The 26882-nt window shown below is 55.6% G+C and overlaps 8 protein-coding genes across 8 annotated transcripts; 3 read left to right on the forward strand and 5 right to left on the reverse strand.

Moving 5' to 3' along the window:
* Positions 1-441: 441 nt before the first annotated feature.
* LTR77_003593 (uncharacterized protein) lies at positions 442-1874 on the reverse strand (the record flags this gene model as incomplete). The annotated part of the gene is made up of 2 exons (XM_064800849.1): positions 442-1636; positions 1696-1874. The coding sequence occupies 2 exons, from the start codon at positions 1872-1874 to the stop codon at positions 442-444; spliced, it is 1374 nt and encodes a 457-aa protein (XP_064660800.1).
* A 1426-nt stretch (positions 1875-3300) lies between these two features.
* On the forward strand, positions 3301-4897 carry LTR77_003594 (uncharacterized protein; the record flags this gene model as incomplete). The annotated part of the gene is made up of 2 exons (XM_064800850.1): positions 3301-3638; positions 4018-4897. 2 exons carry the CDS (start codon positions 3301-3303, stop codon positions 4895-4897), a joined length of 1218 nt encoding a protein of 405 aa, XP_064660801.1.
* Positions 4898-5052: 155 nt separating this feature from the next.
* LTR77_003595 (uncharacterized protein) lies at positions 5053-6462 on the reverse strand (the record flags this gene model as incomplete). The annotated part of the gene is made up of 3 exons (XM_064800851.1): positions 5053-5534; positions 5609-5898; positions 6125-6462. 3 exons carry the CDS (start codon positions 6460-6462, stop codon positions 5053-5055), a joined length of 1110 nt encoding a protein of 369 aa, XP_064660802.1.
* Positions 6463-6923: 461 nt separating this feature from the next.
* CHS4 (Chitin synthase 4) lies at positions 6924-8937 on the reverse strand (the record flags this gene model as incomplete). Its single annotated transcript, XM_064800852.1, has 2 exons — positions 6924-7156; positions 7218-8937. 2 exons carry the CDS (start codon positions 8935-8937, stop codon positions 6924-6926), a joined length of 1953 nt encoding a protein of 650 aa, XP_064660803.1.
* A 1875-nt stretch (positions 8938-10812) lies between these two features.
* CHS3_1 (Chitin synthase, class 3) lies at positions 10813-14775 on the forward strand (the record flags this gene model as incomplete). The annotated part of the gene is made up of 2 exons (XM_064800853.1): positions 10813-14209; positions 14273-14775. 2 exons carry the CDS (start codon positions 10813-10815, stop codon positions 14773-14775), a joined length of 3900 nt encoding a protein of 1299 aa, XP_064660804.1.
* Positions 14776-15106: 331 nt separating this feature from the next.
* On the reverse strand, positions 15107-16414 carry uba3 (NEDD8 activating enzyme; the record flags this gene model as incomplete). The annotated part of the gene is made up of 1 exon (XM_064800854.1): positions 15107-16414. One exon carries the CDS (start codon positions 16412-16414, stop codon positions 15107-15109), a length of 1308 nt encoding a protein of 435 aa, XP_064660805.1.
* A 215-nt stretch (positions 16415-16629) lies between these two features.
* Positions 16630-19638, forward strand: TEL2 (telomere binding protein; the record flags this gene model as incomplete). Its single annotated transcript, XM_064800855.1, has 1 exon — positions 16630-19638. One exon carries the CDS (start codon positions 16630-16632, stop codon positions 19636-19638), a length of 3009 nt encoding a protein of 1002 aa, XP_064660806.1.
* Positions 19639-19835: 197 nt separating this feature from the next.
* Positions 19836-26411, reverse strand: taf2 (Transcription initiation factor TFIID subunit 2; the record flags this gene model as incomplete). Its single annotated transcript, XM_064800856.1, has 2 exons — positions 19836-24407; positions 24987-26411. 2 exons carry the CDS (start codon positions 26409-26411, stop codon positions 19836-19838), a joined length of 5997 nt encoding a protein of 1998 aa, XP_064660807.1.
* Between the last annotated feature and the right edge of the window lie 471 nt (positions 26412-26882).

Raw genomic sequence — 26882 nt, forward strand, 5'->3', positions numbered from 1 at the left:
CGAGCGGCCGCCGGCCATAACAACACGTGACGCTGCCTCCTGATACTTGCACAGTTCGTGAAGATGAGATCAAGTGAAGAGGAGTCGATGAAAACCACGATTTCGATCTCGCCATATGTCAAAGCTAGATACACATCACCAAAACATCTGCCCAGCCTCTTCAGCTTCGGGATAGATGTCCATGGCGATACCAATCCTGCCGGCCAAACGAATCCTCACTTTCCCGGCTACGCCTGTTGCACCAGCGCGCTAAATTTCATCGGGCCCACCAAGATTAGCTACAAGAAGCCAGGAAGCATCAGCCATCGCGCTGATGTTCCTCCAAGAGTCATCTCCAGTCGTATGTGTCGTGTCGTCGTGCGGTACCTATCTCCTTCCAAAGATCGAGTGGTAGAGTCGTGATGGTGGTGTTACATTCCAAGGTTTGTTGATGGTGCCTTCTCATCTTCGTGCGCCAGCTTCGAGATCGCCGGGTGTGGTGTCGTTGGTTTGCTCTGTAGTCTGCTCACCATTCGATTCCTGCCCTCGCCGGCCGAACCGCGGCATCCGCATGGCTGGCAGTCGACTTCGCCACCCGCTGTTCCCATCGGCTCCCTCCTGTGGCTGGGCTGCTGCAAAGTCCTGAGTCGCTGTTCCGTCATTCTGATCTCGCCTACTGCGTCGCGCTGCTCGGGTAGACATCGTTGATGCCCATGGGCTCCCTCTTGACGCATCTTCTTGCACGAAGAATCGTGGATTGGCGAAGAGTAACCTTGGCCGTCCGAACGCCATGCCTGCTCTACCGCCAATCCATACTGGAGGTGGCGCAGTTGGCCCTCTCCTTCCACTGGCATCGGCACCGTCCGTTGTTCCGTCGGCCCTAGGCTTAGGGATGTAGTAGTCCGCTTTGCAGAGCGGGCAGCAAGCCCGGCGTCCAGTGAGCCAGGGATCGACGCATGCGGCGTGGAAGGCGTGGCCGCAAGTCAGTCCGCGTACTTCGTCTTCGTCTTCGAGGGTGTCGAGGCAGATTGCACAAGTATCGCCTGGTGCGGCGAGCATCTCTGGCGGTGCTGCCGTCCGGATTGGGTCGTCCTCGTCTTCTTCCTCCTCTATTGTCACCACAGAAGCATTGCGGTTGAGCGGAGGCGGAGAAGATGGACTAGCAGATGAGTCGGTCGCATCGTCAGCCCGCCGCGATGTGTCCTCAGACGCCTTCTCGGTCTCGTGGCTGGGATCTGCAGCACCTTGCGTCGCATCTGGCGTCGTCGGTCGATGTGTCGACGTGGTCGCATCGACATGATCCTGCTGCGCAACCTCCAGTGCAGTCACCGGTCGCTGCGTCTCGGATGAATTCCTCGTGTCGCCACCTATCGTGCCTGTCTCGCCCTTGATACTGCCCGCGCGACTCGGTGGCGCTGTAACACCTCCAGCCGCCGGTAGTCCTTCTGCTTCGCGTGTCGATCGCCATATCTTGTACTTCATCTGTGGAAACCGCTCGTTCACTTCCTCCAGCGGCATGAGCTTCTTCTCCCGCCTTCTTCTCCGCTGTTGCGGGCCCATTGCTGCGAGGTCGATTTGGTCCGCATTCTCCCCCATCGCCTGGGCGCGCCTGGCACGCGCATTGTATCGGAAGCAGTATTTTACGCCCACGATGATCCTGAAGCGGAGTGTTAGCCATGTATACTTTCAGCCGCGCAGGAACTGGGCGGGATGTACCATAAGTTTGTGAATACCACGCCAAATCCGAGCGCAACGAAGAAGAGCAATGGCGAGCTGGTAGGCCCGCTGTTATTGTCCTTGTCTTCATGGTGCGTTGGCGAAGGCGTGGGTGCCGCCGAAGTGCTGGAAGCCATGGCTCGATCCGACTGAAGCGAAGTGACCGGCCAGCCCGACATGCGAGTGTGTTTTGTAGTGAGATGGAGTGGCTCAGCACGTCGCTGTCATTGCAATGACGATGGAGACCCGAGTTGTAGGAGCAAACGGCGTCTTGGGACAGGGTGGCACGTGAAAGAGGGTTGGCTTGGGTGAAGCAATGGTGAGATAAGGTGACAGAGACGGGTCAGTGTAGCGGAGTGAATCCGGATGCCGCGCTGCCGAGCGGACCAAGAAGAAGCAGAAGCGGCTGGTGATGTCGTCGATCGACTGCCCTCCCCTCGCTTGCTCCCGGGATCGGTGGCGAGCGGGCAGTGTCCACAGTGTCCCGCTCTTTTGTGTTCCTCAGTCCGTGGACCGCCGTGGATGTTCGGATAATTACTGTTCTTGCAGGAGCTGTGAAGGCTGCTCCATCAGCCGCGCGGTCGTGTCTGCGAGAATGCGAGCGGCCGCGTGAGGTTCGTTAGAGTTTGATCAATCCGGCAATATCACGTGAGGCTGTCAAATTATCTCTACTCCTCGAAGAATGAGGATATATCTACACACCACACTGCTACCCTATCACCAAGCCGCAGCAGCAGGAAGCGAAGAGAACGAGACTTTTCCTACAGCCGCATCCACGAGATCCAGAGCCGCCACGCTTCTGCACGTGAGAAAGTACCAAGGAACATGTACCTCTGCACCGGCCCGACGTCGCGTGGACCCCCCATGGGGGAGTATCCTTCCATCCTTCCACTAACAATCATCCTGGGGAATCACGCACTGCCGTTTCACGAACTTGTGGCCTTACGATCTAGAGGCCGTTGTCCACGGGCAATTCTACGTTGAAGACTCAGGCATGCCGCGACGAACGTGCGGCTGACACACAAAGCACAGCCTTGTGCAGGACATTACCTCAGCCTTGTCACGATGGGAGCGCCGTGCAAGTATTCTCATGTGTTTCTGAAGACGCACGACTGCGAGAAGTTTCTTGCCATGCCGTGGCCAGCTGAATCGATTGCCGACTGCATCAGAAAGCAAATTGACTATATCGTTTGTCGAGCACGAAGTCACTTGTTGAGTTAGAACAGCCTTCCCCTGCGCTGGCTTGCGCAGGGCGGCTGTGACGCCAGGAGCATGGATGATTATACTGGTTCCTCGAACAGTGCTGGTGAATCTCAAATGTCGTTGCCATCAGCATCTCACACAGGCACGAGATGTCCAGCGCCATACGCTTACAGACCTTTAGACAACAGTCGCAAAGAGATCCGCTTACTGGACTTGCATCCCGCCAGGAGGAAATCTTGCCTTCTACGTGGTACGCTCCGCCATGTATCCTTGAATGACAAGCCAACACCGGCATACGAGACCATCTCATACGCTTGGGGAGATTCAACCATTCGAGCGTGCATGGTCATAGACGGCTGCCGCCTAAGCGCCCCCTCGACCGCGATACAGGCTCTGCGACGAATGCGACGTGCGGACCGTGTCCGGACCCTATGGATTGACAGTCTTTGCACGAACCAAGAAGATACCAAAGAACGTGAGCAGCAGGTCAGACTGATGCGGAAAGTCTACAGCCTCGGACAAGGTAACTTGATCCACCTCGGACCAGGCAGCGTGCGTTTGTACCAGGCCATGGGCGATATCAACACTATCCTGAACAGTCTGCTGGCCCCAACCGGAGAGAAAGAAGTCGAAGAGACGGATCCAGATGCTGGGGCGCCATCTCCGGCCGTCGGGACGACTGTGCCACGCCTTGCGGACTGCACTTGCCTCGAAGAGTTCTTCGACCTGCCATATGTCAGGTAAGCAAACCATCCAGCGCAAGCAAGAAATGTGTTTTCGCTAAAGAGCCATGCAGCCGCCTCTGGGTCTTTCAAGAAGCTGCGTTGAGCAGCAACAGCATAGTCTACGTTGGCTCTGCCACGTGTCACTCTCACAAATCCTTTTTGTGATAGAAGATATCGACTCAAGCGGGACCGCGCCGGTTCAAAGCAGCGGATTATTCACGCTAAGTCGCCTCTACGAAGTGCTCTTCGAAGGCCTTCGCCGCCGCCCAAAACCACTCTCCAGGCCCCTCTGCTGGTGCCTTATTCTTGCCAACAGATTGTGCTGCTCTGACGATCGGGATCGTGTTTTTGGCATGCTTGGCATGCTGTCCAATCCTGCTTGTGCATTTCACAGCTTACTGGTGCCTGACTACTCCAAATCTACGCGCAATGTGCTTCGCGACGCTTCACGCTTTGCACTGTCGAGAGATCATTGCAGGGTATCAGACGTTCTGCGGGAGGTTAGCCTGTCGCCCGAAGACCTTGGCACAGCGGAACAGATTTCATGGGTGCCTTCCTGGCAGCGTCGCTGGGACTTCGATGTGGACCCGGTGTCGTTCGGAAAAGGCTTGTTCAATGCTGACGGTGGTATTCTCTCGGACCTGGACTCATCCAACAGCGCTCAAGAAGCACTCGCCGACGCAGACATCCTCGAATTGACTGGTCTGGTGCATGACTGGATCCAGTCAGACATTGGGCCCACACTTACCACAGACGCTCGCTACAACTTCGTGCAACTCAAGACATGGCTCGAAAAAACCTTGAAGCTCATCAGCGCATCATTACCTCCTATCGTGGTGGCTTCTGTCCTGCTGGCCGAGACGAACTGGGCACTCCAACGGGCTACCGCGCAGGAGCTGGCCGAGTGGACATACCTCGAAGCCTGGATGGCGCACAATGACATACACCCGCCATCCCTATATGATCTCACTGATGATACTCCTCCACCAGACGCAGCGGCCATGAGGTCCTTCTTCGCGCTAGGCATGGCTTGCGTCAACAGGCGCGCGTTCCGTACGGCGTCTGGCTATGTGGGTTTAGGACCTCAGGTGATGCGTGAGGGGGATCTCGTGGTGATATTGATCGGTTGCGAGACACCGTATGTGCTGCGGCCACATGTGAATGGCACATATCGGCTACTTGGACATTGTTATGTGTATGGTGTGATGGATGGCGAAGCTATGCGTGAGCATCGCCGGAGGTGGGATGCGGACCAAGTGTTTAGACTTTGTTGACATATAGATAAGGTAGGCAAACACGAGACGATCCAGAACACAGACAACGAAGTCTTCCGATGATAGAGAAATTAGTGACCACCACTTTACCTGAGGCATTGCAACATCTTCCAGCGTCCACCACATTACCAGCACCCAACCCAGATTGACTCTCCTCACGGCTGCAACGCCGCCGTAGCAACCCCCAAAAACTGATCCCCCTGCCCAAAATACATCTTCCACTCCCCGCCAAACTGCACCAACCCCTCACTAAACAACACATTATCCACCTGCCCCTCCGTCTCCTCCTCCGTCAACGGCCTGAGCAAAGGCGTCTCCACCCTCGCCACCGGCGGCCCCCGCGGCACATTCTCCATATCCAGCAACATCTGCCCGGTGTTATAACTCCCCGTCACGTAACCCCCCGGCCCGAGCCCGACGCCGTTGTAGATCTTGATCCAGTACCCATCCCGGGTTTTCACGGGCGGCGCGGCGGATTCCATGAGCGCTTGCTCCCAGACAGTGAGTTTCGGGGCGAAGGGGAGGTCGTTGCGGGTGTAGTTCCAGTGGATCAGGTCCGTGGAGTTGGCGGTGTAGAGCCAGGTGTCGCCGAATTGCATGTGGTAGAGTCCGTGGATCTTCTCTGGCACGATGGCGCCTGTTCGAAGACAACGGGGAAGGGTTAGCAAGGCTCAGGACACTCGAGAATACGGAGAAGGCGGTTACACTTACCGCTCTTGCTCCAGCCTTCGCGGGGGGCGTAGGCGTTGATGGGGAGGTCGTAGCGGTAGTTGACGTCGGTGATGTTGGGCAGAAGAGGACCGTACTTCGTCCAATTTACCATGTTGGTGGAGGTGGCGAGGCACAGTCTCGCGAGCGTGCCGTCGTAGCCGGTATAGGTCATGTAGAATGTCCCATTGATTCGCACGACTCGCGGGTCTTCTGTGCCTTTGGTTTCGTAGGGCTCGGAGGGCTGGACGACGGGTTTGGTGTAGCGGGTGAAGTTGAAACCGTCGGTGGACCTGTGCGCACGTAAGGAGAACCCGTTAGCAGATGTTCTAGCAAATGAATCATTAAGGCCATAAATGGGCAATTGGAACGGTCGAGGGTTAGACACAGATCACCTAGCCGGTCTGCAAGCACGAACTGGCCCACACGACCGTGGATGCTCTGTTGCATCGGCCATAAGATCTGTCTCCATCCCTCAAGCATAAATGAGGGAGGGGGATCTGGGCACGTGAGACTCACCAGGCGAGGCCGATGGTCGAGACGAGGCTTTCATTCTGAGCGCGGTACAGGAGCCAGACTTTGTTGTCGATTACGATGGCGGCTGGGTTGTAGAGGTAGGCGGACTCCCAGTTGGACTTTGGATTGGGTGCCAGGATGGGGTTGTTCTTGTACTGCTTGAAGCCCAGCAGTGGGAACATTGGTGCGGTGTAGTTGGCGACATCTTGTGTTGAGTTTGAACCAACCTTTGGGACAGTGTTGGAGGTGTAGACGGTTAGGTTGCTCTTGGCTTGGCCTTGACCTGGTGAGATGAAAAAGAGTAAACAGAGTAGGATGAAGTTGGAACTGATGTGGGCCATTGTGACTGACTGATATGTCGCATGTGGGAAAGAGTCAGCGAACCTTTTGACCTACCTGTAGCATCTTGTAACTCTCTGCAGGGTCGTCTCCAACCCCGCCTGTGAGGTGACATCTGAGGAACTTTGTGATCGTCGTCAGAAGCGAGGTTCCTGCAGTAGAGCTGCATCGCCACCAGAAGAGGTATGCACTCCCGGTCGATGGTCCGTCTCTGCACACAATGCCAGACCGGCCTCAGTCAATCTCTCATTAGCATTAAGCAGTGTCCTCCGTCAAAACCTCAATGCCAGCTAGACCATACAGATATTCCTCCCCATGCCCCACTCTACATAGAACCCCTCATTACCCACCACGCAAATGCTAAACGCCAACGCTAGATGCCACTCACCCAAAAGCCCTCCAAACCTCCCAATTCCGACTCCAAGATGTCCCAAGATTCCTACCCGATGCCTCCCATCCCTACCTAGAAAATCCCCATAAACTTCTTCTTCCCCTTCCCCTCATCCTTCGAAGCAGCCATGCCCGACGTATCAACCCCCGAAGCAGCCTCATGAATAATCTTGAGCCGCTGCTTCGCGTTCTCATTCCCCTTGTCCGCAGCCTGGACGTACCAGTAATTCGCTCCCAGCGGGTCACGGCGGCATCCGATGCCCATTTCGGTGAAGTAGCCAACGGCGTATTCTGCTTTGCCGAAACCTGGATCCCAACAGTCAGTACTGCCATCACGTTCATGTCACAGGATTGTTACTAGACTCACCAGTCTCAGCAGCCTTCAACGCCCACTCATACGCCTCCCGCTCATCCTTCTCCAGCACCGGCTCCGCGCCCACCATATACCACGCCGTGAGCGCCAACATCGCCTCCGCGTGCCCTTGCGTCGCGGCGCCGTTGTAGAAGTGCACGCTCAGCGCTGCGTCCTTGGGGCAACCGTAGATGCCGTTCTCGTACGCCTGGCCCATTAGGTAGTTCGCCTGCATGTGTCCGAGCTCAGCGGACTGCGTGAACAGCTGCGCGGCGTAGACTTCGTCTTTGAAGACGTCGTCGCCGAAGCCAGTCAGGTGCAGCAGGCCCAGCTCGTAAGGTGCGGCGTTGTACTGCCGGTCTGCGCCCTCTTGCGCACGCTTGAGCCATTTGAGACCTTCGCGGTATTTGTCCCGACCGAACAGACCCATCTGGTTCTGCAAGCAAGCCATGCCGAGACGGCTGGCAGCGCCGGGATGGTTCTTGGAGGCTGCTGTGCGATAGAATTGGACTGCTTTAGCGTAGGATTTCGCAGTGCCCCAGCCGAACTCGTAGCATAGCGCTGCTCGGAAGCCGGCTTCGGCGTGCCCGTGTTTGGAGGCGGCGATGAAGAGCGGGAAGGCTTTGTCCTGGTCCGGCTTGGATTTGTTGAAGAGACCGGAGAAGTAGCCGTCACCGAGATAGTACTGTGCAAAGGGGTAAACTTTATCGGCGAGACGCTGGAGGATGTGCTTGGCTTCGTTGATGAGTTCCGCGGGGTCGATTTCGGCGGAGATGCTGGGATCCTGCGAGCAGTTGACCATGTAGATGGCGAACTCGTACTGGGCGGCCATGTCGGTGGTCTTCTTGATGTTCGCGCGGTACATGTCGAGCGTCTTCTTCGTGTCCAGTAAGCTGGCCGCGCTGCCCACCGCACCTTGCAGAGACTTGTGGCTTATTAGACTGTTCGGCGCGATCTGCTGGTGGTAGGGTACATCGTTCAGGAGATTGACATAGCTCGTTGGCCGACCTGACGGCGACCGCCCGGACCTGGAAACATCTCGTGGATATCCCTTTGGCGAATCTTGGGGTGACCCGTGCCCACTATATGGCGACAGGCTGCGTCCACGCGGATCCGAGCCCAGACTATACATCGACGTGGGTCTTTGCACCGCGCCAGGTACCGTCAACTGAGGACCGCGATGTTCGCCTCCAGATGAACTTGACCCCACAGACTGCGTTGGCATATGCGAGGCGCGATTCTGAGTCTTGTTCTTCTTCGGCGCATCGTCAAACGCGTGGTACTGCAACGATTCCACCTCTTGTTCGGTCCCGTTCCCTTCCAGCCCCTCCTCTTCGATTGTTGGATAGCCGGCCGAAGATGATCTGCTGTGTGTCGGCGGCGTGCTGCCATCCGCCCTTGTCCGCGGCCGGAAAGCGAGCGATTCGGAAGGTTGTTCGGACGTAGTTGTGACCATCCGGGGTGAATCTAGCCTATATCCAGCACCATTGGCAGATGATGGCCGTACGGGGCCCGCATCCGGTTCTCTGAGGCTTAACCTAGGAGGGCTATGGTGTGGTGGTGGAGGGGGGGCTTGTTCGAACGAAGGGCTTGTAGGCACCGATCTCCTCATAACGCTGGCTGTAGGTTCGGGAGGTGTTCGCTGTAGGCTACCGTCCGATCCCACGCTCCCCCTGCCGTTCAACTGCTCCTCTTGCCCGTTCCATTGTGCTCGAGAGGATGATGTTGGTGTCATGGGAAGAGGATGCCTGCTTTGTCGCACGTCTGTCATCCCAGGCGAACAGATGCCAGAAGCGACTTAATATCATCCGCAACGATCGATCGCAGCAAAGGTGTCGTTGATCCGAAGTGAATGTCGGTCCCGGCAGTACGGATAGTTGGTGCCGGCGGATGCGCAAGGGAATGAGGATCAATGTAAATGTTTCGCTCGTTGTTTCGAAGGAGAAGAATGAGTGTTTCCTTTTTCTTAGGCCTCACTGATCGACGTCAGCGAGATTATCGAATGTGCAGTCCATGGCAGCGAGAAAGCAAAAGGCAGATGCTCATCTTTGCATCGACATTCCACCACCACGCACGCGCCCCTCCTGTGAAGACAGACGCACCTATTGTTGCTAGTCAGAACCCTGGGCACTAAAATAGCGCGCGATGACGACCTGCGTTGACGACGCCTCGAGTCCGCTTGAGGTTACATTAATATGCTCCGTAAGATATGATCAATAAAGTCGATATCTGGGTGCGAGAAGAAGAGAGATATGTGCTCGAAGCATCTCTTGTACCACCGTCCGGACAGCACGAGGCTCATAGATGAACATCGACAAGCACAGACAGACACGGAATTCGATGAACTAGCACTACGCAGGCAGGTGGAATATCTACTCCTCGATTTGGGGAACATTAACGACATCCAGGAGGTTGCCAACGTGCATGAAATAAATTCCGGCCTCTGCAGACGCGGCTACCAGATCGCGGGATGCCTCGGTTGGCTGCAGCGATTGATTGGATAGATGGAGATCTGGTTGAGGTTGTTATGCATAGAGTTGGCGCAGGGGCAAAGTCTGAAGGATGCGCCGATGCAAGATCTATCGAAGTCGGAGTAAATAACGTGGGAGTATCTGCAGCGATGAACTCTAGCATCTTTAAGAGTGTCGTATCCCAGCACAGCGAGCAGGAGGAGAGGAGCACGAAGTGGTGTCGAACGCGTGGGGATGACAGGAGACACTGCAGTATACGGTCACCTGCAGCTGTCAATACGAGCGTGTTGTGAGATGATGACCTTAGTCTTGTACGCCTTCGTTGGGGTCTGAATATCCACTGTCAGATCAACTCCAACGGCAACCTTCAATATTTGCTGTGAGCCTCGTGTCGTTCGCTATTTTGGCAGACAACGTTGCCTTGTTCGGGCGTTGTGCGTCGTTGAAAACAAGTTGTTATTCCGTTGCCACCACCGTGTTTTTCCATTACATGTGTTCTTGTGAAGCGCCACTTTGGAGGGGTGTCGTTGACGTTGTTTTCGTATGCGACACTGGCCGGCCATGGACCTTCCGTCCCGTCTGGACAACATCACCACCGTGTTCGCCTCCGTCGTCGATCTCGTCGCCATGTCTTGTAGCAGCGAATCAGCCAAGGTTCGTAGAATAAATAAATATAGCGTTGTGCATGTTAGCGCGCAGAAGGTGGCGACAGCAGGCGTGAATCGTCCGAACCTTGAACCCTGCGCAGACACCTCCCCAGCAACACTATCACACAAGCGATTCTCTTGTCATCCTCCATACACCACATTCGTTTCCAACTACCCCCAGCTGCCTTCAGAGTCATTCGCTTGTTTGTACATATCCAATTGCACGCTGGTCTTGACGGACGACGAGTGGACGAAACACTGCTGTCAGGAGGCCGCGTGTACTCCCGAAGCGCGAAGAGGCTCCACGAAGAAAGTCTCGTGGACAGAGAGCTCTACGCGTCCATCAGTGACGCTTGCGTGAGAGTCTCGGAAGCTTGATCATAAGCAGGAGGAGTATCGGGTGAGGTGGTGTGCAAGTTGAGAGTTGGGAGTGGGAAAGACCTTGGGAGTCCGCTTCACATTCCAGTGCCTCCGGCCCTGTGACACCCCATCATGTCTTCGAGACCTAGCTCCCGGCGATACTCTTCATCTGGACGACAACCAAGCGTAGAAGGCGGGAGACACAGGAGGCGAAGCACTGCAGAGGCCATATCAGATACGCCACGATCTCCCGAGCATCGCGCCAGGCGAAGAAGCAGCGCACATCGCTCAAAAGACGGCTACGGCGAACCTCAAGAGCGTACTCGGCGCAGAAGGAGGAGCTCTGCAGGCTACGGTCAGGCACACAGCCCTGCATCACCACGCAAACACGCACCACGAGAACGCCCGCGGGTTGACCCTTACGTCAACATCCAGCCCGCGTCAAGTGCTCTATCCACACCTGTCAGACTCACAAGCGACAGAGATCCCATGTTGGAAGCCAATCGATCTCCTAGTCAGCGTAATGGGGACTTCTCGCGCAAGAAGAGTCTGGTCAGACCAGAGAGGAGGCGGATGGACTCTGATGACCCAGACTATCACTACCGAAAACACGCTCAGCACATGAACGTCATGCCATCCACAACGGGCGTAGACCCGCAGTTGGAGGACGACGATATGGCCACTTCGACCTCTGAAGCCACCACGCTGAAGGAAGCCACCGCGCGAGTGGCACCGGTGGCGGAGAAGGATCGAGTGCCACTCAACCGAAACAAGAGCACCAAAGAAGGAGGGAAATTGATTCGCAAAAAGACCCGCGACACACAAGAGCAGGAAGCCAAGGATGAGCGCAGGCGCAAAATCCAGGAAGCAACTGGAACACCGACCTTGTGGAACACGTACTGTCATCTTGTCACCTTCTGGTGCCCCAATACGGTCTTGCGATGCATCGGCAAGAAGCAGAAGGAGCAGCAGCGGGCATGGCGCGAGAAGATGGGTCTTCTCAGCATCATTGCGTTGATCATGTTGTTCGTTGGGTTCCTGACGTTCGGCTTTACGGAGACAGTCTGTCCGCAGGGCGGGCCTCTTCGTCTGCGGATCAACCACGTCGGTCTTGGATATATGATCTTCCACGGCAAGGCGTACGATCTGACAACTTCTCACCATCCTTTAGCAAGAGGCATTGCACAAGGTGCCAACGTTCTGTGGGATATGGATGAGCCACACGGAGGTCAAGACGGAAGTTTTCTGTTCCAAAATGTGAACGGTGCCTGCAAGAACCTGATCACGCCCGCAACGGACTCTGACGTGCCCACGGATTCGGATGGCAACCTAGCCTGGTACTTCCCGTGCCACACCTTCAACCAGGATGGATCCGACAATGCCAATCCCAACAAGAGCATCCCGTACTACTTCGGGTACTCGTGCCATACGTCGAAGAACGCTCGCGAGAACTTCTACGGTCTGAGAACGTCTGGCGATGTCTACTTCACCTGGGACGACATCAAGAACTCCACCCGCAACCTGATGGTCTACAACGGAGATGTTCTTGACCTTGATCTGCTCAAGTGGTTCAACAGCTCTCAGGTGGCCTGGCCTACCCAATTTGATGACATCCGCACGAACCCAGCGGTCAGAGGGAAGGATGTGACGATGTCCTATGCCAGTGGTTCGAACAAGCAAATCGCGCAGTGCTTCCAGGAGATTATCAAAGTCGGTTCGATCGATACGGCAACGGTGGGATGTATAGCCAGTAAGGTCGTGCTCTACGTCTCGCTGATCTTCATTCTGTCCATTGTGGCCATCAAGTTCCTCTTGGCTATTCTGTTTCAGTGGTTCATCAGTCGCAAGTTCGCGGCCAGCAAGACGAGCATGGGCGGTGACAGCAAGAAGCGGAAGCAGCAGATCGAAGATTGGACGGACGACATCTACAGACCACCGCCAAAGATGACGGATCCTGCCTCGAACAACGGCAGCGACCGCATGAGCAAGAGGTCTTCTTTCCTACCAACGACCTCGAGATTCACCAGCCCGTACGCCATGGAGAGAACCATGAACCGCAAATCGGCCAATCCAACTACCATGGCAAGCCAGCAGTCACAGACCAACCTCATGGCTGGCCAGAGGGGCTTGTATCGCGACAATAATCAGTCTGAAGTGACACTGCCAACTTACATGGACAGCAACGGCACCCCTGGCACTCGATCAAGTCAGCTCTACTCTGGATCGAAGCGGTACTCGAGCGTCATGCACACGGATACGGATGCGTCTGGCCCGCAAGGTTTCATTCACGAGAGTGTCGTGCCTCAGCCACCACCAGAATGGCAGCCTTTCGGCTTCCCTCTCGCACACTCCATTTGTCTGGTCACTTGCTATTCCGAGGGCCCAGCAGGCATCCGTACCACGCTGGACTCTGTTGCGATGACCGACTACCCCAACTCGCACAAGCTCATGTTTGTGGTCTGCGATGGTATGATTCACGGCAAAGGCGAAAAGATGAGCACACCAGATGCTTGCCTGAGCATGATGAAGGACCACGCTGTTCTACCAGACGAAGTACAGCCTTTCTCCTACGTGGCCGTGGCTAGCGGCAGCAAGCGACACAACATGGCCAAGATCTACTCTGGCTTCTACGACTACGGCCATGACAGCATCATCCCGATTGAGAAGCAACAGCGTGTCCCCATGATTGTTGTCGTCAAATGCGGTACACCTGCTGAAGCGAAGGCATCGAAGCCTGGCAACAGAGGCAAGCGAGACTCCCAGATCATCTTGATGAGTTTCTTGCAAAAGGTCATGTTCGACGAGCGCATGACGGAGCTCGAGTATGAGATGTTCAACGGTGTCTGGAAGATCACGGGCATGAGTCCGGACTTCTACGAGATCGTGCTCATGGTCGACGCGGACACGAAGGTCTTCCCGGACAGCTTGACGCACATGATCTCTGCTATGGTCAAGGATCCGGAGATCATGGGCTTATGCGGTGAGACGAAGATCGCCAACAAGACGCAGAGCTGGGTATCGATGATCCAGGTCTTCGAATACTTCATCTCGCACCACTTGGCGAAGAGCTTCGAGAGCTGTTTTGGTGGTGTGACGTGTTTGCCTGGTTGCTTCTGCATGTACCGCATCAAGACTCCCAAAGGCGCGCAGAACTACTGGGTCCCGATCCTGGCCAACCCGGATATTGTCGAGCACTACTCCGAAAATGTCGTCGACACCCTGCATAAGAAGAACTTGCTCTTGCTCGGTGAAGATCGATACCTCAGTACGCTCATGCTCAAGACCTTCCCCAAGCGCAAGCAGGTCTTCGTTCCACAGGCCGTCTGCAAGACCACCGTCCCGGACGAGTTCAAGGTCCTGCTCAGTCAGCGAAGACGCTGGATCAACAGTACTATCCACAACCTGATGGAGCTCGTGCTCGTCCGAGACCTCTGCGGTACCTTCTGCTTCAGCATGCAATTCGTCGTCTTCATCGATCTCGTCGGTTGTGTTGTCCTCCCCGCCGCTATCTGCTTCACTCTCTACGTCGGTAAGTCCTCTCCACATCCCACCTCCACTAGCCTCTCCGTCCTTATTAACTAACCCCTTCCAGGCGTCCTCGGCATCATTGCAGCCATAACCCACACAGCCGCTCCCCTCATCCCCCTCATCCTCCTCGCCCTCATCCTCGGTCTCCCCGGCATCCTCATCGTCATCACCGCCCACCGCCTCTCCTACGTCTTCTGGATGTTCATTTACCTCCTCTCCCTCCCAATCTGGAACTTGATCCTCCCGGCCTACGCCTACTGGCACTTTGACGACTTCTCCTGGGGCGACACGCGCCGGGCCATGGGCGAGGAGCGCGGGGCGGGTAAGAGCGGACATGAAGCCGAGGGCGAGTTTGACAGTAGTAAGATTACGATGAAGCGGTGGCATGACTTTGAGCAGGAGAGGAGGTTGCGGGCGCCGGGTTGGAATGCGAAGAGTGATGGGTACGGGAGTCGACCGTATAGTAGCCAGGGAACGTCGACGGGGTTGGGGAGTGATGGACGGACGCACAGGAAGCATGAGCGCGCGCCGAGTAATTTGGCGTATAAGTATTCGGACTATCCTTGAAAGGAATGGGATCTGGGATCTGGGATCTGTATCATCTGGGTGTTTGGGGATCAAAATGGATGTAGATATGGTGTTTTCCTCTTGCTTTTGGGTCGGATGGAATAGTTATGTTTGCGCTTTTTCTGACGGTAGATTAATGTTTACGGCTTGTATGTCACCACTATCTATCGCTGGCCGGTTTCGTCTGCATTTCCATTCATCATCTGCGCGTCGTCTCATGCGATCTGCGTCTTTAGCGAAAGACCTGTGAATGGTCTGCGTGTCCCTTCTTGCGCCAGTCGCTATGCAAGCAAAACATCATTCATTCCGTCCCACAGCACCGGCCACTTCTCTACGAGAACCTGATCTTGTACCTGAAATCAATCGTAAACGCCGGGTCGCTGACAGCCACCTCCTCCCCATCCACCAGCATCTCGCCCAGCTTCCGCTTCAGATTCCCTTCCGTCTGCTGCCGCAACGACTCCGGCGCAGAGTAGAACAGCGTCTTCTCCTCCGTCCGCATATTCGGCTTCTTCAGCTGACTCTCCGGCCGCTCCGCGAAACTCTCCACCAGCTCGCCCAGCGTCGACTGCGGATTGACCGGCAGGTCTTTGGGCAGGTTCCCGCACACGGGACAGTCGTCTTTCTTCTGGTGCTCGAAGGTGTAGGTATAGACGCCGCTGTCGCCGGTGTAGAGCATGTAGTTGTTCTGCTCTGGGTTTCCCAAGAATGGCGCGCTGGAGGTCACGATCTTGAACGCTTCGTTGCAGCATGAGGCGGCTATGATGGCGTTGGTGGATGCGATGGCGGGGATGATGTTCTTCACTACGCCCTGCGTCATGCTGTACGTTACGCCGGCGATTCCAAATTCCTGTGCGCGCGCGAGGGCGGTCTGGTAGAGCCAGGTGATGTGTTCCGGGTCGTCGGTGTCGAGCTGGATGTCTTTGCGCTCTTCATCCCATTTGATAATGTGCGCCCACTCGATGCAGTGTTGAGGTTGGCGGGGGATGGTGGCGAGAGTGCACAGGGGTACGGCGGCGCGTGGGGCGTGCATGTCGAGCTGGCATTCGATGCAGGAGGTCATTGTCGGGAAGATGACGCGCGATTGGCCTTTAAAGCCTTCGGTGCCACCGTCGATGAGCGGTTTGAGGCTGTCTGGGTTCTCCATGTCGACCATGCCGACGAGGGTGGCGTTCATCCAGCGCCGGGCTTCGATGGAGTCGAGCCCGCAGACGACGATGGTGAACTGCATGTAGTAATCTTCGTCCATATCTTGGATCTTGCAGATGTGGGCGTTGATCTTGCAGCCGGGCACTCTCTTCATCACGAACTCTGCTGCGACGCTTGCTTTTGACTTTCCCACGTCTTTCTGGCGGAAGAGGAACTGCCGGTTCAGGTTGGAGACGTCGATGGTATCCATGTCAATCACGTCGATGTTCTTGAAGCCTGACAATGCGAAGTTCTTGAGTATCTCACATCCCAGCCCTCCAGCACCTATGACCAATATCTTCGCTGCTTCGATGTTGTTCGCTGGTGTATCGGGGTCGTAGTCTTCGTCTGTGTAGCCGCCTGGCCGCGAGAGAATGCGGTCCATATACTTCCATCTTGGCCGGTCTGTCCCTTCGCCGTTCATGGCCGGAGCCAGAGCCTCTGGCTGCATTGTGGCCGCCATGTTACTTGTCTAGATCGTCAGGTTGGTGATGTTCGTTTGAAGCATCGAAGGTGACGCGGGGGAGGCTCAACTAGAGTTTACTCTAAATCAACCTTATCGCGCTAGCACGTGGCTTGGTCTCGGTCTTATAAGGCAGATCCAACCTCGCGACATTTCTATCCATATTCGCATCGACAAGAAGTGGACATGTGCCCAAGCAGAGGATGGCAGACTTCCTCACTGCGGTGAAATCTTTGCGGAGCCAAAATCGAGCTGATGAGGACCTCAAAGCGGAAAGGTCGACAGATTCCAACACTGGGCCTTCGAATAAGGCTTCGGAATCAGAGAAGCAAGCCAGAGTAGAGACCAAGCGGCTTGCATCAAGTCCACAAGATGCCTTGGATATACTCAGGAGTCAGCCTGATCTTGACGAGCTCCGATCGGTGCTCAAAAGCCTGCACTCTAACACTTTTTGCCCGACTTTCAGCATACACAGTCCAGGACCGTTGCAGGCACAGATTATCAACACTATATTAGCGCAGACTGTGCCCGACTTCTGGTCTGTGTTGGCCAAGCAGGCTGCAAACAGTGTAGCTGAAGTCTTACGCAATGTCGCTGGCCTCAACGCCATCGTTGCCCGCTTGCGAATGGTGCTGTCTAAGACCTCGGTGGAAGGAGGGCAGGACAGATCTCTGGCGCTCACAGATCTGATCAACATCGCTGGCCATGTGTTACACGGGGATGAGACGCTATTACGGGTACACCGCAATCTATCTGGAGCTGTTTTAAACCAGACCAAACGGGACATGGCATGGAAGGAGGGAGTCTCCCTCATGGGCTCCGGCAAAGTCCTGGCGACGCTGGCTGAGGCTGAAGATGCTGTGAATGAGAAAGGTGGCCTGGACGTTACAGTACGCGAGTTCACGAGCGGTGCAGACTATGCTGCATGGCTGGGTCGAAACATTGCCACTTTAGCTTCGAGCGCTGATGTTGGCAAAGTTGGTGACGCTCATGACACAGTACCAGCATCGCAAGTCCTTGCGAAAGCATTGAACTTTGGGTACCCGCACAGACTTCTGGCGGCCCTTCTCGAACCCTTGGCGATGCAGATTCGCACGCAGCCAGGCCAGAAAGCTGTCCTCACCTCCATGCTCTGCCACCTGCCATCGCATTCCAAGCGATTATTCGTGGAGCACTTGCTGCGATGGCTCTCAACTATCGACGGTAGCGAGGATGCGACTCCACTGCCCGGTTCTGCCGAACAGGCGAAAGTGGTTGCCACAACAGCGTCCTTGCTTTCTTCTATTGCTGCGGTAGACTCGGCACTGAAGCAGAACATTGCATCTTCATTGACCGACCCAGCACGTTCAGGCCTCCAATCCTTTGCTGTTCGACGAGCATGCATCGCAGCACTCTCAGCCGTCTCCGGCGACTTGGACGTTCTGCAATTGGTGACAGAGAGAGTCATGTCTGCCTTCAACGATTTCCTCTTTATTGCTCACGGCCCGATAATTCAGCAAGAAGCCATGGCCCAAACACTGCTTCTGACAGCAGGATACTTGCACCGAAAGGCGCCCATGGCACTCTTGATGACAGCTCGCTCCTCGAGTCATATGCAAGGCGTGAGCAATAGGCTTGACACTTCTAATGCGCGTGGGAGATGGCTCGGCATGGTCGTTGGGACCGCGATATCTAGTCTCGTGGACAAAGAAGGCATGAAGATGAGTTTCGGTACTGAAGACATGGAAACGGAGGAAGCTAAGTGGTACATGAATCTCGCGCGGGTTGAAGATCAAGTTGGACGCCTCGCGGATCTACAGAGCCTACTCACAACGCCAAAACAGCCATCCAAACGCAGACAACGGGCAGGTCGCGGCCAAGCACCGGAAAAAATGCTAGAGATCAACGGCAAGCCCACTTTCGGCCCTCCTCGACCACCGGCCCAGACTGAGGTCATCGGCGAGAAAGTCACAGAACTTCTGGACGGCGATGAGGATGGAGACGAGGATGACCTGAAGCCATACGCCCAGCCGGACAGCGACCCCGAAGACAGCGACGAAGATGCCACTCTCGTTAATAGGAAGAAGACCAGACCTCCAGTCTACATCCGCGATCTTATGGCTATGCTGCGCGACGAGCAAGACCACGACCGCTTCCAACTCGGCATCAAGCACGCTGCTTCGCTCATACGGAGGAAGACAGAATTTGGCTCTGAAGTCAAGGATCATGCCAACGAGCTGGGCATCATCTTGTGCAATCTTCGGGATCCATTCGAGACGGACGAATTTGACAGCTTGAAGCTGCAAGCAATGATTGCTGTCATTCTGAGCGACGTGAAAGCCATGGCGCCGTGGTTCTGCAAGCAAGCCTTCAGCGGCGACTACTCTGTCTCACAGCGCTGCATCATGCTCAGCGCCTTAGGATTGAGCGGCAGAGAGCTTGCCGGCTTCAAGAACGAAGACGAACCGAATCCGTCTCAAGGCGTTCCGGACTTCCCGAGCAAGCGTTTACCTCCTCGTCTGCATGGTATCTACAATCAGCCAGCCACAACTACAAAGCGTCTCGAGGCAGCTAGCAACGACGTCGAACAAGCCCTCATCAAACCCCTCGCGCTCCACGCCGCAGACCAATCCACCGCCCATCTCAACGCAGTCAAAGTCCGAACCTTCTCCAGCCGCATGGACGTCGAGCGGACGAAGCGCAAACCAACCGCCAATGCTCTGGCAAAAGTGTTTGGAGAAAGCTACTTCTTCCCACTCGTCAATCGCTACCAGCAGGAGATTGCAGCCTACGGATCCGCTAGCGTCTACTCCTCCATGCCCTTTGTCCTGGTTACTTTCGTCAAGACCGTTGCGCTCCTGCATCATGCTTCCGGTCCTGCGACACTCAGCCTCAGCGAGCTGAGTGGCGAGTTCTGGGATTTGCTGCTCTCGTTGCGGGTGCAGGCTACGCAGGACATCAGCGTGCTGCATGCTGTGTTGTTCTCGTTGCTTACGGTGTTGGAGATGAACACGGATAAGCGGCAGGTTGTCAATGACCACCCGAAGAGATTGATGGAGACGCAGCAATGGGTTGACATGGTCTTTGGGTGGGTGGGCGGGAATGAGATGGTGAGCGAAGGCGGCAATGACGAGGAGACGAAAGTAAGAACGCTCGCAGCGGGCGTGCTCGTCAAGTGTAGGGAAATCATTGGAGCATACCAGAAGGAGCTCGTTGGATTCTCAATGGATTAGGGATACGTTGTATAAGTAGTGCTCATAGCATAGGTGCACAGCCAATGCTCTCTGATCCCATTTTGTCCCCATAACGCCTCGCTAAGTTCACCAAAGCAGCGACCCTGCACATTCACGCCAAAAGAATTCTCACTTCGACTTCACTCAGCTTGAAAACGCACCACTCCTCCTCGCACACTACCACCTCTCGTCTCCCGTCACTCGGGAGATGCTTGACTCGGCTTCTTACCCAGCTTCAGCTTGAACTTCTGCTTCGGCGCAGGCGGAGCTGAAGGCGGCGCCATCGCCGGCTGCTTCATCTCAGGTACTTGCTGGGGCTGATTCCTAGCCAACGTCGCAAGCGGCACCTCGTCCTCATCATCGTCGGATGACTCCGCCTTGGGTTGTTCCTGCTTCACATCCACCGGCGAGGCTGCAAGAACAGAAGCCGGTTCCGACGCTTCAGGCGCTGGGCCGTAACTCCTAAAGCTGCCCAGGTTCATGGCCTGCGAGGGTGGTGAGAAGGCAATGCCACCTCCGAGATAGTTCGCGCCGTTCGCTCCGTTCGTAGGTGAGACCACACCAGGGAAGGCCGAAGGTAGCTGCGGGGTATTGGAAGGTGATGGCTGCAGACCTGGTGGTTTTGTTCCTGCTGATGCCGGCCGAGGAGGAGCGTTGAGGATAGCGTGCGCTTCAGCAGAGCTGTGACCAAGCCGCAGGATGATGATCTTGCTTTTCTTACCCTTGCCGGTGGACGCTTTGGGAGTTGAGGACCGGCGGCGCGCTGGGCTGGCCTTAGTAGTCTTGGGTGTGGCAGCTATCGGACCAGCAGGAGATTGTTGCCTCGAGGTCTTCTGCACCTTTGGACTGCCAGCTCTTCCACCCTGGTCCATGCTAGGCTTGCGTTTGGCCGCTCCACCAAGGCTGAGGCGGAAGCTCTGCTTCTCTGTCGAGGGCGTGATGGAAGGCGGCGGCGGCATGTTGTTGCCATCCTGGGCGGTCTGAGTATCTTTCTCTGCCTGTGCGATCTTTATCTTCAGAGCGGCATCCGTGGTCTGCTGTTGTTGCTTCTTCTGGACGGCGGGAGCAACAGGACCAGTGTATTTCAGACCCAACTCCTGCATCCTCTCCCACTGTTCCAGGTCAAGGGGCGTGCTGGGCTTCTGCCTGTACGGGCCGTACTCGCTGAACTTGAGCTTGCCTTGGCCGAGATTCGTGCAGCGCCACATTCGGGGTAATTGCAGACGAAGCGTGAGCGACTGCACAGGCTCAAACACGAGAGCTGCGACGTCGCAAAGAGCAGCCACATCGTCGAGCGTCAGGTCTGGAGAAGTCGCTGCATGCCACAGCGACTCAGCGAAGACCTCCTCTCCTTGCAGCGAGTTCTTCAATGCAACTAGAGCACCCTCAGGCGTAGTCTTCCTTGTGGCAGCCAACTTTCTCGCCTCATTGCTTGTCTCCTGCTCCAGTACCAGGCCGTCAGCTGCGGCTTGGGGAACAACCTTCTCAGGCTCTGGATCACCGAGTGCAATGTGGCCAAGCGCCTCGCCGAAGATGACGAGAAGCCTGTCCCGGAACCTGGGCGAATGATCCTTAGACAAGCAGTGAAGCATGTACCGCGTGGCCTTCATTTTGCGCAGCACGCCAATCTCGGACAGACACCTCCATGCCGCAAGACGTACGTTGTCGGCGTTGCCGCTCCGTACGTATTTCATGACCTCCGGAGTCTTGTCGTTCACGATGCCAGCCTTTGTAAGACGCTGAAGACACTCGAGCGCAGTGACGGAGTAGACGTTCTGGTAGCTAGACTCCCACTCGTCGATGCGGCGGTGACGCTCGATCTGAGCAATGGCAACCAGCTCAAAATCTGCATCTGGGTTGTGCTCATCCTCCATCGGCTCGTCCTCGCCGAAATCGAAGCTGTAAGCAGACTGCTTCTCGCGATGCGACGCGACAAGGGATTCTGCCAGGCAATTCATCAGAGTGGCGATGTAGTGATTGTCCGAGTACGTTGAGTCGCCATCGTCCGTCTGGTTGTTGGAATTATCGTTGAACTTCAACAGATCGATGAAGAAGCGCCTTACGGCCATCGGCACCTTGCCTTCGCCATCTCTCAGCTGGGCCATCGCACGTGGGATCGCGCACTGCAAGATGAAGTTGCGACGATCTGAAAAGTCGTTGGACTTAGGCATATTCGTGCCCTCGATGCAAAACATCTCGCGGAAAGCCTTCATGAGGTGGAACTGGCCAATATCAACCAGCCTATCCTTCGCGCAGATGGCCAGACCTTCGGCTGCCATCTCTCGTATGCCCCAGAAGTACTTCGCATCCATCAGCGTGCGGACGAGAATGGTCAAGTTAACGTGGTGCGGGTTCGATCCGAGAAGATACCGCATGCTCTCATACTGCGCCACAATGTCCCGATCTTGCTGCAGCTGCGAGATGTACATGTACAGAGGCATGACGAGATGGATCTTTCCCACCCATTCGAAGTCAGCATCCATACGAATCCACTCGTAGTGCTCTTGACCCATCTTGTCTTCGTCCTCTTTGGTCCAGTCGACAAGGTTCCACTCGCGCTTCTCTTCCTCGGAGTCGAAGATATTGCCAAGGCAGTAGAGCAGTGCATCGTCGCCTCCTTCACCAGTGGCACCTTCAGCCACCTGCCGTTCTTTCTGACGTCTCGACCGCTTGAGTCGCTTGTACTTTGTGTTGTAAGGAATCTCAAGTCTGGTAGTGGCCTCTTTGATCTCTACGATGTGCTCGTATGGGGTCCCATCAGCCTCGTGAATGCGTATCGTCATTGGCCCCGTGAAGACTGGGTTGGTCTCTGGTGCCCAGACTTCACCAACATGCTCCTTGATCTCGCGCATGAAGCTGCTCGGCTCAAATGCAGGCTTGGTGATACGCTCGAGTTGTTTCTGCACGATTGTCATTTCCACCACAAGCTTCTTCTTATTGAATCGCTGCGTGACGTAGAAGATGGGACATCCGCTACCGAAGACCCATTGACGGAAGAACGACTCCAACTTGTTGTGTCCAAGCCGTTCGCAGATCCTTTGGAAGTCAGCCGTGGATACTTCACCATCGACTAGACTGCCGGTCTTTGCTTGGAGGAAGACTTTGTTGATGATGCGCTGCACGCCAGTTGATCCACTTGCTTTCATAAGGCGGCGATCGAGGATGAACAGGACAAGCGCTGACTTCATGTTGATGAAGTCCCGGATAGTCTGGTCGTAATGCAAGAGCTCGCCAAGGTTCCTGATGGAAGGGCGGTCCACATCCAGCTCGTAGACCTTGTCGGAAGCTACTTTCTGCTGCCAACGGAACTCGTTGTTCCCGCACAGCTCTCGGAGGTAGACGTCAGTCATGAAGCCGGCAATACCGGCAACTACCCATTCGTCTGTCGCCTCCTTCGCAATGACGTTGACGCCCATCCACTGATTCGCCAATGCGCGGACAAGGGCCTTGGTGTTGTGGTACATGGGCTTGATGACTTCCTTGGGAAATAGAAGGTGAGCGCTGCAGAAAGAGAGTCCAGCCACGGCGACCGTATCGTATATGAAGTCATCGATGAAGAGCATCTGATAGCTGCTGAATGGAAACGACCCGTATCTTATACCCATGTCGTCCATTGCAAGGGCCATCGGAAAGCAAGTATTCTGTACGTCTTTCGACTTGCCCGGCAGGCAGTACCCATGAACTTTCATCGCGCTCTGACCTAGGCGCTCCTCCTGCTCAGATTCTCGTGTGGATGATAGATCGACGTGCTCGAAAGGCCCGATTGCAAAGCCTACATGGCGTGCCGTGACCGGTTGCGTGAGAGAAAAGCTGACCGTACGCTTTGATGCGTCCTCTGAATCGACGACGTCGTCTACCGCTTCTCCGACGCAGACGAGGGCGAGGTCCATCGCAGCCTCGTCCTCAGATAGATCGATCAAGTACTTGTCATCTGGTTCAGCCTTCGCGGTTGGTGCATCACCGCCGTTTGCCATGTTGGTATCTTCGTCAAGGTGGCCATTTGGTACATTTGGCTCCGTCCGCTTGAAAGCATCACCAAGTGTCTTTGCGCACCGGATAGAGATGTCCCAGCTACATCTCGAAGTGGCGTCATCCATGCAGGGAAATATGCACGAGGAGTTGCCTGCCCAAGGCTCGACTTTGGAGTACATGTACGGATATCTGCGGTCGCCATCTTCGTGCCCGATCCAGTGGATGCCGTCTCGGAAGCTGTCCACCTCGAACTCGATGAGCACCTTAATCGGCGCGAACGAAGGTCCAGATTGCTGTGCACTTTGAGTATGCGATGTTTCTGCGTTGGGTGCTGTCTCACTTCCACCAGCAGTTGCAGCAGCATCTACTTGCAGCTCTTGAATCTTGACCTTCGCTGGAAGCGTGACGGAGAGCTCTGGCGCAGGCGCGGGTCGCAGAGACGTCTCGACTCTGGCTTTCAACATGTCATGCTGTCGCACATCCGACATCTCCGGCATGCGCGACCGCTTGTACGGGTCTTCGTGCTCCCATTTCGCAGCAATGCCGCCCACCTGTATCGAAGTAGGCTTGCATTGTCGGCAGTGAAGTCGCAGCGTCTTCAGTTCTTTAACCAGTGGTTGAATCGTGATCTCCGTGCTGCCATTCAGTGACCGTCCCGCGAAATCCACGTCCAAGTCCACCTTCTGCCTTAAGATGCTGTACTCCAGCTCTTCGATGATTGGGCCCTCCGCCGGCGCTTCCTCGAGGAAGGCCGGCATCGCGCCGGTGACGAGCGCCTCCTCTGGCTCCCTTGTCGCCTAAGCTCTCATGCCTTATAATACGGTGTAGTGCTTTCCCGTCTCTCCGATGTGATGCAACGGCTCGTTCGAAGAGGCTCCAGATGCTTTGTCGCAAGCTATCGGTTCCGCAAGGTTCGGACGTAGTTTTCGCGGTCGCCGCCGGGTTTGGAGCTTCGCGGCGGTGGTCTCGGAGGTGTGGGTCGTTGTGAAGGTGAAGTTTGTCGCGTCGTGGTAGAGTGTGCGATGATGTTCGGTCGCAGGCGCAATTGAAGCCGACCCCAGATTCGAGGACGGCTGTTGCCGCGCTTACTAAGCCCTCCGAATTGACATGTGAAAGTGACATTCATGGATAGAACCATCGCCGTTCGTGAGTGGATCATGACCAGTGCGTCTGGGAGATGAAGCGCGATTACTGCGGTGGAGAGACTTGATACAGTATTTAAGAAGAGTACAAGAAATTAAGCAGCTATCGACAGCGCACATTCACGTCACTCACGCACTCCCAGCAGCTGCCATGACCCTCCCCTTGAGCGGACCTAATCGATCAACCAAACCTAGCCCTAGACTCCTCCCCCACACCACCGGCCCACTGCTCACAGAGTAAAGCTTCTGCAGCTTGTCGCACACGCCCATCACAGCATTGTTCTTCGCCCAGCGATCGCTGTTGTAGTCGTCCAAGCACCAAGCACTACCAATATCCATGCCGTGCCCCATACCGTAGGTGATGCGTTGAGCAAGTGATTGAGCGTCCGCAAGTCCTAGGTTCAGGCCCTGGCCGGCAAGCGGATGAATGGTGTGAGCAGCATCGCCAATGAGGGCAACGCGATGGCCGGTGTAGGTGGAGGCGTGCCGCATACGGAGAGGGAAAGAGGCTATCGAGCCTTCTTGGACAGCGGCAACAGCTGGAAGGCTCGACGGTAGACCGGTCGAGGACGCTGGAGTATTCGGTAGTCGCCAGGAGAGCTCATCGGCTATGTCGATCGTTTCTGAATGCTTGAGGAAGTAGTCAAGGTCGGCAATCTCGAGGCGGAAGGCTACATTGACCATAGCGGCGAAGTCTTGTGGACTCAATGACTTGAGCTTATTGGCTAGAGAAGCGGTGATAGACCACACGAGGCTGGCCTTGTTTCCCGGTAATGGCAGCAGTGCGATTGGACCCGATGGCAGGAATCGCTGGTAAGCAGTTCTAAGCTCCTCCGGGCTGAAACCTTGGTCCATGTGTAGTGTAGCAACGACACCGTTCTGGCCATAGTCCCAACCATCGGAAGGTATGCCGGCGAAGTTCCTCACAGGGCTGTTTGCGCCATCTGCACCGATCAGCAGGCGGGCGGCAAGATGGCGAGAGTCGGGCAGTGAAACAATCGGCCACTGCGAGAGATCGAGGGACTGATCGTCGTGCGGCTCCGAACCGAGCTGTATTGATTCGACCGTCGTCTTGTCGAATATTTCCACGCCACCAAGACTGTTTAGGTGCTCCAGAAGCGCGCTCGTGAGATTCTGATTCTCGCACATGGTTGCGACCTTGCTTGCATCCGGTACATCATACTTCCTCCTGCTCGCAGCGAAGCTGTTTCCGGGTACCAGTTCTCCGACAGCGTCCAGCAGACCACCGCCACTTGTGGCATCCAGCGGGTCGAACGAGATCTTGCTTCCACTCACGCCATCCCATACCTCCATTCCATGGTAGTCCTGCGCCCTGCCCTTCTCGACCTTCTCCCAGGCTCCGCACTGCTTTAGAAACTTGACAGATGCTGGCGTCAGGGATGAGCATCTGTTCGAGTACGCCTCGCCATGACTCTGAGGCCCCCCGCCACTCAATGCTTGCGAGTCTATCAGAGCAATCCGTAACCCCTTCGTTGAAGCGTTGGACCGCAGAGCTGAGGCGAGTGACAGTCCCGCTGGCCCTCCTCCCACGCAGACAACGTCGTAGATCTCAGGATTAGTGACCTTCGAGGCGGTGCTGAAGAGACTCGTCCGCACGGCAGCTGGCAGCTGGAAGAACCGCTTCCTCAATGGCAGCATTGTGAACATCTCGAGACCCAAGCTGACCTTGCTGGCCAACTGTCATGCAGTGCGAGGGGTGGTCTACCGCTGACAAAGAGCTAAGGTATGTCCGAGGCATTGGCAGGAGGTGAGGTTCAACAGGAAGTCGGCGCCAGAACTTCCGCCACCTCCCGGCCGACATCATCGCACCACCATCACCATTGAAAAGGCACGACAAATACTCGGCTGCGCTCCATACGTACCTTAGGGTGGCTGTAGTCAGTGGTCAAGTTGCTCTTTCGCAAATACTTCTTGATATCTCAAATACTTTTCTTTCCTTCTCAGCTCTTCCACAGTCAGCTCTTCCACAGTCAGCATCTGTTGACAGTTTTCTTACTACTTTCGTACGGAAGCCAGAGTACTTAAGCAGCTCGGTCCCAAGGGCAGTTTTATACTATCAGACCAACACAACCATATCACAAAGAACCAGAGCACCAACCCAACAACACC

This window comes from Saxophila tyrrhenica (genome assembly GCF_035928015.1).
Source record: "Saxophila tyrrhenica strain CCFEE 5935 chromosome Unknown scaffold_5, whole genome shotgun sequence".
Classification (NCBI taxonomy): domain Eukaryota; kingdom Fungi; phylum Ascomycota; class Dothideomycetes; order Mycosphaerellales; family Extremaceae; genus Saxophila; species Saxophila tyrrhenica.